General features: G+C 33.6%; 1 protein-coding gene across 1 annotated transcript; it reads left to right on the forward strand.

Annotated features, from left to right (window-relative positions):
• The first annotated feature begins 4857 nt into the window (after positions 1–4857).
• LOC137922765 (uncharacterized) lies at positions 4858–6690 on the forward strand. Its single transcript, XM_068765828.1, has one exon. It carries the CDS (start codon positions 5096–5098, stop codon positions 6365–6367), a length of 1272 nt encoding a protein of 423 aa, XP_068621929.1. The 5' UTR covers positions 4858–5095; the 3' UTR covers positions 6368–6690.
• Positions 6691–12690: the final 6000 nt, after the last annotated feature.

Consider the following 12690-nt stretch of genomic DNA (forward strand, 5'->3'; position numbering starts at 1 on the left):
TATTATGCCGCCCCTGTATACATATACATAAAAATTGAGTAACTTTCTTAATTTAGTCAAAGTTCTCTATAACAATGGTACAAAAAAAATAAAAGTTATCGTTTTTGATATATTTTCTTTGGTAGTTTGTTTTTAATAGTTACTTTTATAATATCTTTTATAGTGTTATTTTATGGGTTATTATATGAGCTTCATTACGTCATCGTCAGCAAAGCATCGAAAAAGGGAATTCCACAGAAATATAAGTCTAAAATATATGTCCAGCGCGAGCACGGCAGTATTGCTAGACAGGTTTACAGTGAAAAATACAGGTTAAAGTCATGGTGCATGCTGCATCGAGGCAATTGGGATGTATCTACAGGGGCTATATTACGTCATCGTCAGCGGTGCATCGAAAAGGGGAATTCCACAGAAATATAATTCTTTACATACATCGGGCGAAAGAGGGCGCTCTCCAGTTTTTTTGACTTGTGATTGGCTCACTATTTTTATTTGTCGAACATTGTTTTCATAGTTTTGGCCGGCGTCAATAAATGGCGTTAGTTTCTAGACACAAACATCGTTTTGCGACTCAACAAAAATGTCTTCGGAGAAAAGGTTCACACGTATCTCCAAAAACTGCGAAAATAACAATTGGTCAATACAATACGTCAGGAGAAGCAAATAACTCGTTTTTGTATATGTATTGTAACACTGTACACTATTGAAAAAAAATAGTCACTAATTTTATGAAGGAAAGAGAAAGATATAACATGCTCATCTATATTTCTAGTACTAACACACACACACAGACATCACTATTTTTTACAACATTATTTATGTATTATGTACATATTACAAATTATCATATAAACATGGACTATATATCGTCAATAACTTTTCTTTTCTTTTATATATCTTGATATCTATAAAAATAAACATAATTAGAGTTTCTATTTGTAATAATATATGAAAAACGGTTATTTTAATATTACAGATAGTTACTATATTTAATACTTTTTTTACAATTTTCTCTGATTATTATTCTTCTATTTGTTCCGGATAATCTCTGAAATGGCTGTATCGATTTTGACGTGATTTATACTGGTAGGTAAGTGATATAATTGAGAGTAACTTAAGCTACTTATATTTTACAAAAAAAGTATTTAAGAAAAAGAAAAAAAATATATTTTTTTTTTTCGGTTATTGTCCACGCGGGCGAAGTCGCGGGCACATGTAATGTTATAACAAATTTATTTTTGAGACACAAAAATTGTATCGATGTTTATAACCTTACTCCATATAAATATAATATTTATATCAAAACTTAAATGATTATTAAGGAATAATAAAATGTCTATATATCTGTAAAAACGTAATTACTTAAAATCTTAAAAATGCAAATATACCAGTCGACTCAGCCTCCAAAGACAGCATCACCACATAAGGTCAGGCATGCACGCACTGACCTTGTGTTTATTTAAAAAAGTATTTATATAAGTAATAAAGAGGTTTCTTTTGACCCGAACACTCGCTGCGAATGGCATTCGCAGATTCCACAGGTTTGTTTTGGGGCTAGCCATTGGAAACCTCTCGTATAACCCTTGTCTTAGTTACGCAGGGAAAATGTTTTCGGCAATCTTTTCACATACCATTTTATATTCATGTTTATCTTTTATCCTTCACAATATATTTCTTTTATTCGCCACATTTTGTATCATTCCTTTACATACTTTATTCTACTTTCTTACATCTCTTTCTTTATTTTGCCTGCATCTTCAGATTACTACTTATGAATTTTTATTTTCATTTAATTTTTATTAATTTTATTCTTCAGATCTGTGAAGTCAGGACGAATGCCTAGTCTAAGACCTATTTTAAAGTAGATAAGCTAGATTGCTCCACGAGGGAACCTCCGCTTGGTAGCCAATAAAAAGGAACCTAAGACAAAGTTTGAAGATGAAGGTACAATAGGTGTTGCCAGTGACGTCATATGGGTCTGTGACGTGTTCCCTTATGAGAAGACTGAAGGTCACCCAGAGAGCGATGGAGAGGACTTTGCAATAGCTTCGCTACTAGGTCAAAATGGGGAAATCCACAGAACAACCAAGGTCACTCACGTAACTCGAAGAATTGCTCGTCAGAAATGATAGCCAGGCACATTGTGAAGCTGAAAGGTTCTCGAGTAGCGACCACAAGGCGGTGGATGCATTGCGAATAGGCCCTCACTAGGTAGACTGTCGATATAGTCAAGGTCGTGGAAGGTCGCTGGACACAAACATCACAAAACCGGTCATTGTGGTGATCTTTATAGGAAGCCTATGCTTTGCAGAGTACGCCTATCGGCAGACATGCTGATGATGATGATGATAACTGACAAACTATTAATTATTTATTTTAGTTTGATTATTCATTTTTAAGTAAGAAAAGGACCAACACTTAGCCACTTCCGCACATGCAGTGGCAGTCGTGCAACGAAATGCACCGCTCGCCAGCCCGCTGACAAATGCGCATGCGGCAAACAATGCGAATCACACAACCGCCACCACCAAATTACTCAACACGTGTTTCACCCCTCCACGGGGCATCTTCAGGAGTATGCATGTGCGGAAGTGGCTAAGTGTTGGTCCTTTTCTTACTTAGGATGGACTTCCGCGAGGTAACGCCTGATTCCATTAAATATTTATTCATTTTTATTTATTTAATTATTTTAATTTAAGTGTTTATTAATGATATTAAATGTACCAATTAATATATAATTGAGTAAAACTTACAAATTTTATTATTAATATGTATAAATTTAAGCTGTATTTACGCATAAGAGAAAATTGTGTTAGAAAAATTATATAATGCTGTCGTGCCTCGCAGCTGGGAGAAGAAAGATCCGTATCAAATAGCGGCAACCCTCTCCCAATTGTCTGCGCTTAGTTAAAGCGAAAAAAAAATATTGTAAAAAAAAAAACTTTAGCGATACAAATAAGAATTAATTAAAAAAAAAAGATATCAAATTCGACACTGTTGAGGTAATTTCCAGATTATATAAATTGCGGTACAGTCGCAAGTTTGATTTCCGAGATACAATGCCACTGCTTACAAACAAGTTTCCAGGATGTATACGACAACGATGGCGGGTCAGAATGTAATCGAATAAAAAATATTGTAAACCATAAACGCTATAAAAATAAAATTTTATCAAACATTACAATTTAAATCTTTTAGTAATGTAAGTAATTATAGTTTAACATTAAAACATTAAATCGATAAAGTGATCATTCTAATGTAAAAATAATTACTTTTTTTTCTACTGGACAGCGGCAGGCCGAAAGCTTTTGATGCATCTAATTCAATATGTTCGTATTGAAAAAAAAAATAATTTGTAAATAAAACAGCATAATATTGTTATATAACTTTATTTAAATTATTACCAAAATTACAATTATTTTTAATATATTTTAAGCTCTCAAAAAAAGAAATAATCTAAAGTTTAACTTTTTTTTAAGATACGGTATAAAACAATGTGTATTTTAAATCTAAAAGTACATGGCATACATATAAAAAAACGGACAGTCGACACTATGAAATGTTAAAGGTTAAAGTTATTGAAAATGAAGATTAAAAACAACGTTTTATGTTTTTTCTATGTAATCAGTTTTGGTGATCAGTTTTGCTACAAAAACCCATACACATAATTTAGCGAAACCGTTAAAAGTAGAAGTTCCTATCCCGCTCGGAATATAAACGCCTTCGCACACGTTTGAAAACATGTCTTGATAAATCTAAATAAAATAATAATACATTGTCCGTTACAAAACGGGCGAAACCATATCTCATTGCAATAGAAGCTATAAATGCGTATCAGCAAATCTAGTTGTAAAGGCGTTAACTTAACAGTGTTGTAAGCGTATAAAATCTCCCGAAAATGTGGGAAATTTTAGTTATAATAAAATCATAAAACTGCATCTTTATATAAAAGTGAATATTGTCAAAAATTATATATTTAATATTGTAATTACTTGCTAGCATTTTGATAATACATATTTAGAAGTGAATAATCTTAAGCGTAGTCTGAGCTCCTATATTCTAATTTTATTGAAATGCTGTTATTATATGTAAAATAAATCGCATGACTGTTCCATATGTGGTACCATTATGGAATACTAATTTTTGTTAAAATTACATAGATGTAAATATAAAAACGTTTATTTTAGCGTCGGTCGGGACTCGCTTGTTAGCAAGCGGCCGATAAAATATTAAGGTTCAAGTGGCAGCTACACATATTTCATACTTTCAGTCGTTCAATAATATGTTATATTAAATTGGATAATCGCAGTTATTAAATTTAAAAATAAGCTAAATTGGTAATTGTAAAATTTTTATTATACCTTTGGAACAAAATAATTCTTTTTACAGTTTAATATTAACATAATTAAATTAGCTAATGTCAAAACACACGATGTCAATGAATATATAATTATTTATTCTACATGAGGACAATTTATTTCAACTAATAACTATATTTCAAAAAGTTTCTAGTATATAAAGTAACACTATTTATTCATAAAATAAATCTGTATTAATTAAAATCTTTGACAAAAATCGAATTGAATAACCAACAGTATTTGAGCGATCTAATAAAAACATTTTTTTTTATTTATATCGTTTAAGATATGGAAAATTTACAAGAGTTAAAACTCCTAACTATTAGACTAATAGCCAATAACTAATTTTTACTTATGGTACTCTTATAGATATTGTAAATAAGAACAAACAAGCGCTGCCGTAAATAATTAATGTATTACGTTTCACCGTCTAAAAGTGTTATGGGGAAATTTGAATTTTATCCGACAATTCCGTAACGAACTTCAGTGCGCTGGCAAGCGTTGTGCGCGTGAGTCGTGCCGTTGACGATTCCGGTAATAATTTCGAACTAAATCAACAAAGAAACCGTTGATAGCCGTTGTAAATTCGATTCAAACATCACGCTATGTGTCAGACTGTAATACAAACAGCGTGTCTTGTGTAAAAACTTTATAAAGTGTCAGTGATCGTACAAGACGGTTACCTCGGCCAATGAACGCACAAGCTAAGTTTAAAGTTATGATTTCGTAATAACAACATGGAGGACGTTTATACAATAAAAGTTAAGACGAAACCCGACACGAGGAACCTTTATCCGTCGGAAAGGAGGTACTCGGCGTCAACTGTGTCCGGTCTGGCGTGGGTCCACATAGCGTTGGCCTCGACGTCATTTTTACTTGCATGCCTGGCTCTAGTCAACCCTAACTCCGACGCCGATGCATCCATCCATACAAACGCTTCACTTTTAGACGATTCTAATGATTTTAATGTAACGGAAGCGGATATAAAAAATGAAAATGGCTATATATTAATATTAGCTCCGTCTTTAATTACCATATTCGCGCTGGCAGCGGGCGTAGCTTCCATAATGGCGTCTGTAAGATGGTACATTGACCATAACATAACCTGGCTGTTCGTCATGTCAGTATTATCTACACTCTTCTCATTAGTGGCCTTCATTATGATAGCTGTTTGGTTCGTAACAACTTCAGAAGAAGACATATCGGAGTTCTATAAAGACAAGGTGCCTTTTAAAGACTTCATTGTGGTGAAACACAGCGATATAATAGACAGGAATGAGTCTCATATGATTATAGCAAACGCCCCGTCCGACGGGAAGCAAGGCGACTCGCATTTATTTACGAAACGTGTTTTATCTATAAACATATTGATTGCCGCATTCCTAGAACTCCTCTGGTCTTTATTAAGCGTGAAGATATCTTATAAAGGCATGAGGAATAATTACAGAGAGGACGACCGAGAGAGGCGTGGAAACTGCATATCCGTAGTAACTACTATAAAAGGAAATAACACTAATAAAATACCGAGAAACGGGAAGCTTCTTCCGCCGAAACCAGACTTAATAGATCATTATCCTAGTAAAAAGATAAAGAGAATCTTCTTAGCGCAGAGCGACAACGGATTCTATTTAAAGAATCAGAATAATAAAGCGAAACAGAACACGGAAACAAGTTCAGAGTTCTATAAGGAACGGATGATGAACTTTTTAAACCGTTGCGCGTCTTTAGAGGGTGTTTCTAATTCGGAAATGAGGACTCCTAGCGTTCAATCAGAGGCGGTACTAAACCCAATACCAGAAGGCGTCACAATGGGTAATCCACATGAACCACCACAGACGAGAGATCCAATCACCCCGGTCAGTTGGGGCGACACACCTGATCATACAGTATATAATCAAAACACGTTAAATTTGGATAAGATTTTCAATTTTGGCGGTAAAAAACCGACAGAGCCCGCCAATGAGCCAGGGAATGAAGACACGAGTGAAAATACACAGAATAATCAATAAGCCGTGAAACAGATCAAATGTGAGACATTGAATTGTAGAAAGTGCTTTATTTTACGTAATTAGTGATGTTACGTTCCAACGATATATACGTGATTATAAACTATTCCTAATGAAGACTGAAATTATTTACGCGCTAAATAATAGTGTTGCCAGTTTTTATATCGTCATTTTATAATTTGTTTTTTTTTTGCTAATCCCCTTTCAATATATCGGTTAGTTGAGTGCTATATTTATTGTAAAATAAATCTAAATATTTCCATACGTAACTGTATTTCGTAATAGAAATAATGTTAATTTATTTTAATGTAAATGTATACTTATGAGTAAAAATTGGGATTGCTTTACATTGAGTTTTATTTATCGTCTTAATTCTATTTCATGTTCTGTCATTTGAATTTACATCATACATAGATAACATCGACTTATTTAATTCACTTTCATTTCTTATCATATATATCAATGAAAGTTTTAGATGTCTAAACATGAACTAAGGTAAAACCACCAGTAATTGACACTGTACTAGTAGTTGACACTTTGAGGAAGAAAATAAAATATTAAGAAAAATACAGGTTGCCATAAATCGAGATGGTGTCTAAGGTATAGTATAGATATCTTGCAGCACCAAAACAAACTAACGTGGTGTCTTATACAACACCACTGGTTACCCCGTTTGCATGACGGCAACCGCACGTCTCGCACCATTTTTATTGTTATTTTCTTGTGAAGTTTGTTAAGAGCAAGCGAAAAGAATTTTAATGTTGGAAAGGTAATATTATTTTACATTGTCAAATAAACATTAAATTCTTTAATTATATTAGAGTTTGAAGCGTGAATGCATATTATTTAAAATCACATTCAATAAAAACTATATAAATGGCGTCATGTCAATTACTGAAACTCGAAATCACATACATTTGAGTAGTTGACATGTGAGTGTCAACTTATGGATTGTAGTATAATTTGCTAATAGTGTTTTATTTATTGTAATTATGCTACTTATACGTTAAATTACTCTATTTTATCTTCTAAAATAATTTTGAACTATTTTGTTCAGTAGTTGACAGGAGGTGTCAACTATTGAATATTTTTTTTCGTTATTTAGATGCCACCGACAAAAGGAAATTTTAGAAATTATACACAAGATAGCCTTAATAGATAAAACAGATTCTGGTTGGATGACTTGTGAGGCGTTTTTTGAATTTATTGCTGACATTTTCCATCCTTAGCTAGAGAAAGAAAAGATTCCTTTGCCGGTCATTATTTTTGTAGATGGGCATCAGTCTCACCTAAGTTTACAAGTGAGTCAGTTTTGTGAAAAAAATTGAATTATCCTCATTGCTCTGCACCCCAATGCAACACATCTATTACAACCAATGGATGTTGCGGTTTTCAGAACGCTGAAAGAGCATTGGAAACAAGGTTCACGAATGGAGATTATCTAATTAAGAATCTCCAATCTTAAAGAAAAAAGATTTTCTAAAATTACTGAAAGAAGTTATCAACACTATACAGAACGCAACAATCTTCGAAAATGGTTTTAGGAAATGTGGGCTATTTCCATGGAACCCAGAAATTGTCTCTGTCCCACTAAACAATGAAGGTGATCAACTTACGAATGTTGAGGAACGTAAAAGATTTTTAAAAGAAGGGCTTCGGTTTCTCAATCTAAGTATTCCACAAAGCAAGCTCATTACATTTCGCAATGGAGATAAAAATGAGTTGGATGAAAAAGATATGTCACTGTTTGAACTATGGCAAAATACAAAATTAGAAATAGAAAGTGGTTTGATAAATACCTCTGTTATCAACGAGCCTACCAAAGAAAGCAGGGAAGATATTAATCTATTATTATCTACAGAAGCAAGCGGTATTACTACGCTCGCTTCTGGTGGCATCAAAGAGTGCAATAACTAAATTAACGAAGATAACAACCTAGCATCTGAAAACAACATTTCTTCGGTTTTTGAAGAATCTTCTGAAAATGGTACGCACCTTTGCTAAGCTGGACCTTCTTCAGTGTCAGCGGAAATCCCCAGCCCTTTCAAAAGACATTTCTATTACAATAAAAATCAAGAAGAAATAAAAAAAAATACGACCTATAAAAGAAAGAATGCCTGCCATAGTTTCGGGACATCTGTGTCAAGAATACTTTAGAAAGAAATTAGCAGAAAAGGAAGAATTGGAAAAAAAATTTGACATGCTGCTGAAAGACAAAAGAAAAGAGAAGGTAATGAAACACCAAAAAAGCGAAGATTCAGAAGTGTAAGAAAAAGACTGAAAAGAGGGTGTTAAATTTTGATGATAGTTCTGACACATACTGATGGCATTACTCTTGACAGTGAAAATGAGTCTCAAAATGAGAGCGATGGAGAAAACATATCTGAAAACAATCTTAAAAATCCAGTACAGGGAAAGGTAAGAGAGTATGTAGTATTTTATTACGAAGAAAAGTCATTTCCAGGGGTTATTACTCATGTTACCAAAACAGCTGCTTCTATTTCGGCAATGCAGAAATGTGGAAGACTTTGGAAATGGCCTCAAAAAGTGGATCTTTTGGACTATACTTGGGAAGACGTGTTGTATCATATCAACGAGCCATTAAACATGAGTCAGACAAGACATGTGTACTCTGTCCCCGAATTAGATTTTTTTATGGAACTAGCTGATATCTTTTTTGTATACATTTTATACCTTCATATTAATTTAAGCATACCTATGTCAACTACTGAAAAAAAAGTGTCAACTACTGAATATTTTAGTTTCCACTAGGTGTCAACTACTCAACATAGTACTTTTATGTTATTAAAAAATAACATAAAAATACACATTAGTTTTATTGCTACAAACTTGTCACATTTTGAAAGGGGAATAATTAGCGCAACCAGTAATGACAAGCAGTTCCGTCTAAGATGATTTCATACCAAACCATCTCAATAAACATCTCGATAAATCGTTAAGGTGTCATCTACTGGGTACTTTACCTTAATTTGCTTGAGAATGTTTTGAGCGTATCCGGATAAAGCAATATATGGCCTTACCTGTCTAGTAAATTAGTAATAAACTTAAAAATGTGGCTAAAGACTTGAATAGCGTTTTTACTGTTTTTACTTTTTATTTCATTCACTAGGACGTTCTCTGGTGGACTTAGACCTCTTCTGTAGATTTAAGACCAGCATGTCTTTCAAATATCTTAACATAGTCGTTTGTCCATCTTGTAGGCAGCCATCCCACACTATGCTTGCAAATCCGTTATCTCCTTTTACTAAATAATACAAAAAATTAAATAAAATGTCTGTCAAATTGAATTTTGACATATGTGCGACATATATTTGAGATGCCGAGTTGAAATTTAGTCGAACGACAACACTGCCGACGTTCCGGCAAGAAAAACAGTTTGAATATATTTAACGGTATTATTAATAGATTTATTTTTTTATTTTAACTATATTAATTCAGTTTATTTTGCTCAAAGATTACATTGATAAAAATAATAAAGTTTTTTTTTTTTTAATTTGACACATATATGTTTAGCATAATCTGTGAAAGTATTTTAAATTATCGAATGGTGGTAAATGTGCAGTATACCGTAGGCGACCTATGATTTATAATATTGCTATTAGGTTCGATTCCCGGACACAATTTTATATAATTAACACTTAGTATATTAATTGTGGATTGTCAATGCTCACAGATATGTTTCCAAAAGATGTACAGCACCATCTTCCGCGTATTATTATACCAAATTGAAAATGGTATAACCCCTATGGTGCCTTTATGGGCTGAAATAAATATTATTATTTTTTAAGGCTGGCTGGTTAAAGGCAACGACAGAGGCTTTCATGCAAACAGGTTATTATTTCAAACTATCATATCAGCGATATAATGTCTATATATAGGTCTCATCTAGAAATTTTTAAACCGATTAGATGCGGCCTGTATCCAGGTCTTTCTGACGAGGACGAGGTCGTCCAATTACCTTTTGGGTGACACCTCGTGGTCTCCACTACGGAACCTTAGAACACCAGAGGTCACCAGTTCTGTTACGTAATCTGCCCACTGCCAACTTCAACTTGCCCATCCTCTGAACTATGTCGGTTATTACATTGTTAAAATAAACCAACTATAAGTTTTACAATATTTTAATATTAAAATAAGGATAAAAGATCTTTTTAATGGCCCTCGTTGAGGTCTCGTTCCCGCTACATGTGGCATGGGGACTTTGGCGCGTAAGTTTTTTTTTATTTTCTTTCATACTTCCTAAGTTCTTTAATTATTCTTCTGTCTTTCAACACAATATCTTTCATTGTTAAACTTAACATTACTTTCCAAACATCTTTGTACCTCGTCTCCATACCTTTGTTATAATTCGTTTGTTATTTTTATATTGTCATGGCTCGAGTTTTTATGTAAGATATTTGTTTTACAGAAATCAATAGATACTGCCTAGATGTAAAAGCTGGCAAGAGGTATATGTATACTTCGTTTATAGGCAAAAGGATTTAAAACTTTTAGACCTATCTAATCACTGAATGAATAATTTGGAAATTTGTTACATTTTTTTTATATTGGATGCGACTGTTCGGTATCTTAATATAAAATTAAGAATGGAATTTATTTAAAATTACATGACATCATGCATTTATAGTTGATTAGCATCACGTTTCGACGGCTCATTTAACATAATAGCATTTGAAAGTTTTTTATGTTTTTTAATTAAGTTGTCTTTATTGGTTAGGTGTAGTGAAAATCATTTTATACACACCAAAGTGAATTTCTGTGTTAAAACTTCGAGAAATTGTGAACAATACCCGGCGATATTTCATATCGACCTTTGGAAAGAGACAATCGGCTAATTTCGGCTTTGTAGAGCGTTATCTCTGTCGCACGACTGACAAAACGTCACATAGGTAGGTAGTGTGGGACAGAGATAGTGCTTTACGAAGCCGAAATTAGCAGATTGTCTCTTTCCAAAGGTCGATGTGCAATATTTGTCGTCGGGTACTGTAGATATTTATTTAGGTACACCAGCAGTACACACAATTTAGAACTACACTAAATGTAACCGTACAGAAAATTAATAATTTACTTTATACAACATTGTAATGTAACTATGTAAGAAAAGGACCAATATTTAACCACTTCCGCACATGCAGTGGTAGTCGTGACACAGAGAGACTGTGTTTGGCACTAATCGGTGTAACATAACTCCTGAAGATGTCTCGTGGAGGGGTGAAACACGTGTTGAGTGATTTAACGGTTGCAGTTGTGTAATTCGCATTGCTTGCCGCATACGCATTTATCAGCGGGCTGGCGGGCGGTGCACTTTGTTGCACGACTACCACTGCATGTGCGGAAGTGGCTAAATATTGTTCCTTTTCTTACTTGTACATTCCGTTTAGACAGAACCCTGATGAAGTTATCCTCTTGAGTAGTTGTGGTCTTAGGCTTGCCTGTCCTATTTCTGTCTGCGTTAGAAAGCAACCGCAATCCTAAGTCATAAAAAACCTGTTTCGTCAAAATCTAAGAAATTAGTAAAACATGTTTAAAACATATCGACGATTCCTATTGTTAATATGAGCATGAGTTACGGAAATTATACAAAGCATGAGTTACGGAACCCAAGGATCAAAAGGTGCTGTAAACACGCGTGATCTTGAAGTTATTTATAGATATTTGTGTACGGTTCTCTGAAATTCTAACCGAGTACTATCTCGAACTTACTAGAACCTTCTCCGTAGTATAAATAGTTGTACTACCCATGTCGACAGTCCAGTGTTGTTTTTAAAGGTATAAGATTAAGATCTACGATCAGTGATACAAAGTGATAATTTGGTAAGTTATTTGGTCAGTTTTCTTGAGCGATTTGAAAGCGAAGTTTGGACTAAACGAAAGCATACTTTGTGTTAAAGAAGGGTGACCTTATGATTTGTGAATAAAGGACTGCCTGTGAACAGTGTTGTTTCATTTAGAGTCAGAACCCACAGTACGTAACAATATGTAAACAATAGTAAAAAGCTGCAAAGATAACATTCATTACAAATTTTTACCGTCTATAGCAGGTATTGTTTCGTTTTGGCCAACATCAGACTTGCTTGCAAACTTTTTTGACGGTTGTGTCTGCTCTAGTTATATAATTTGTTATCTCTTCATCTCGCTTTTAATATAAGGTTCCGGCTCAAGTTTATTTTTTGTTACAAAGCAAATGAAATCAAGAATAATATATGCAAATGACTGACGTGTATATTTTGTTGGCAATAAGGAAGTGTTTAATTGCATTCATGTCTTTTAAATCACGACAATTAGTGAATGTGTAATATATATGA

Source organism: Battus philenor, unplaced genomic scaffold, assembly GCF_028537555.1.
Source record: "Battus philenor isolate CCGP_79_NKW_IND1 unplaced genomic scaffold, ilBatPhil1.0.hap1 SCAF_20, whole genome shotgun sequence".
Classification (NCBI taxonomy): Eukaryota; Metazoa; Arthropoda; class Insecta; order Lepidoptera; family Papilionidae; genus Battus; species Battus philenor.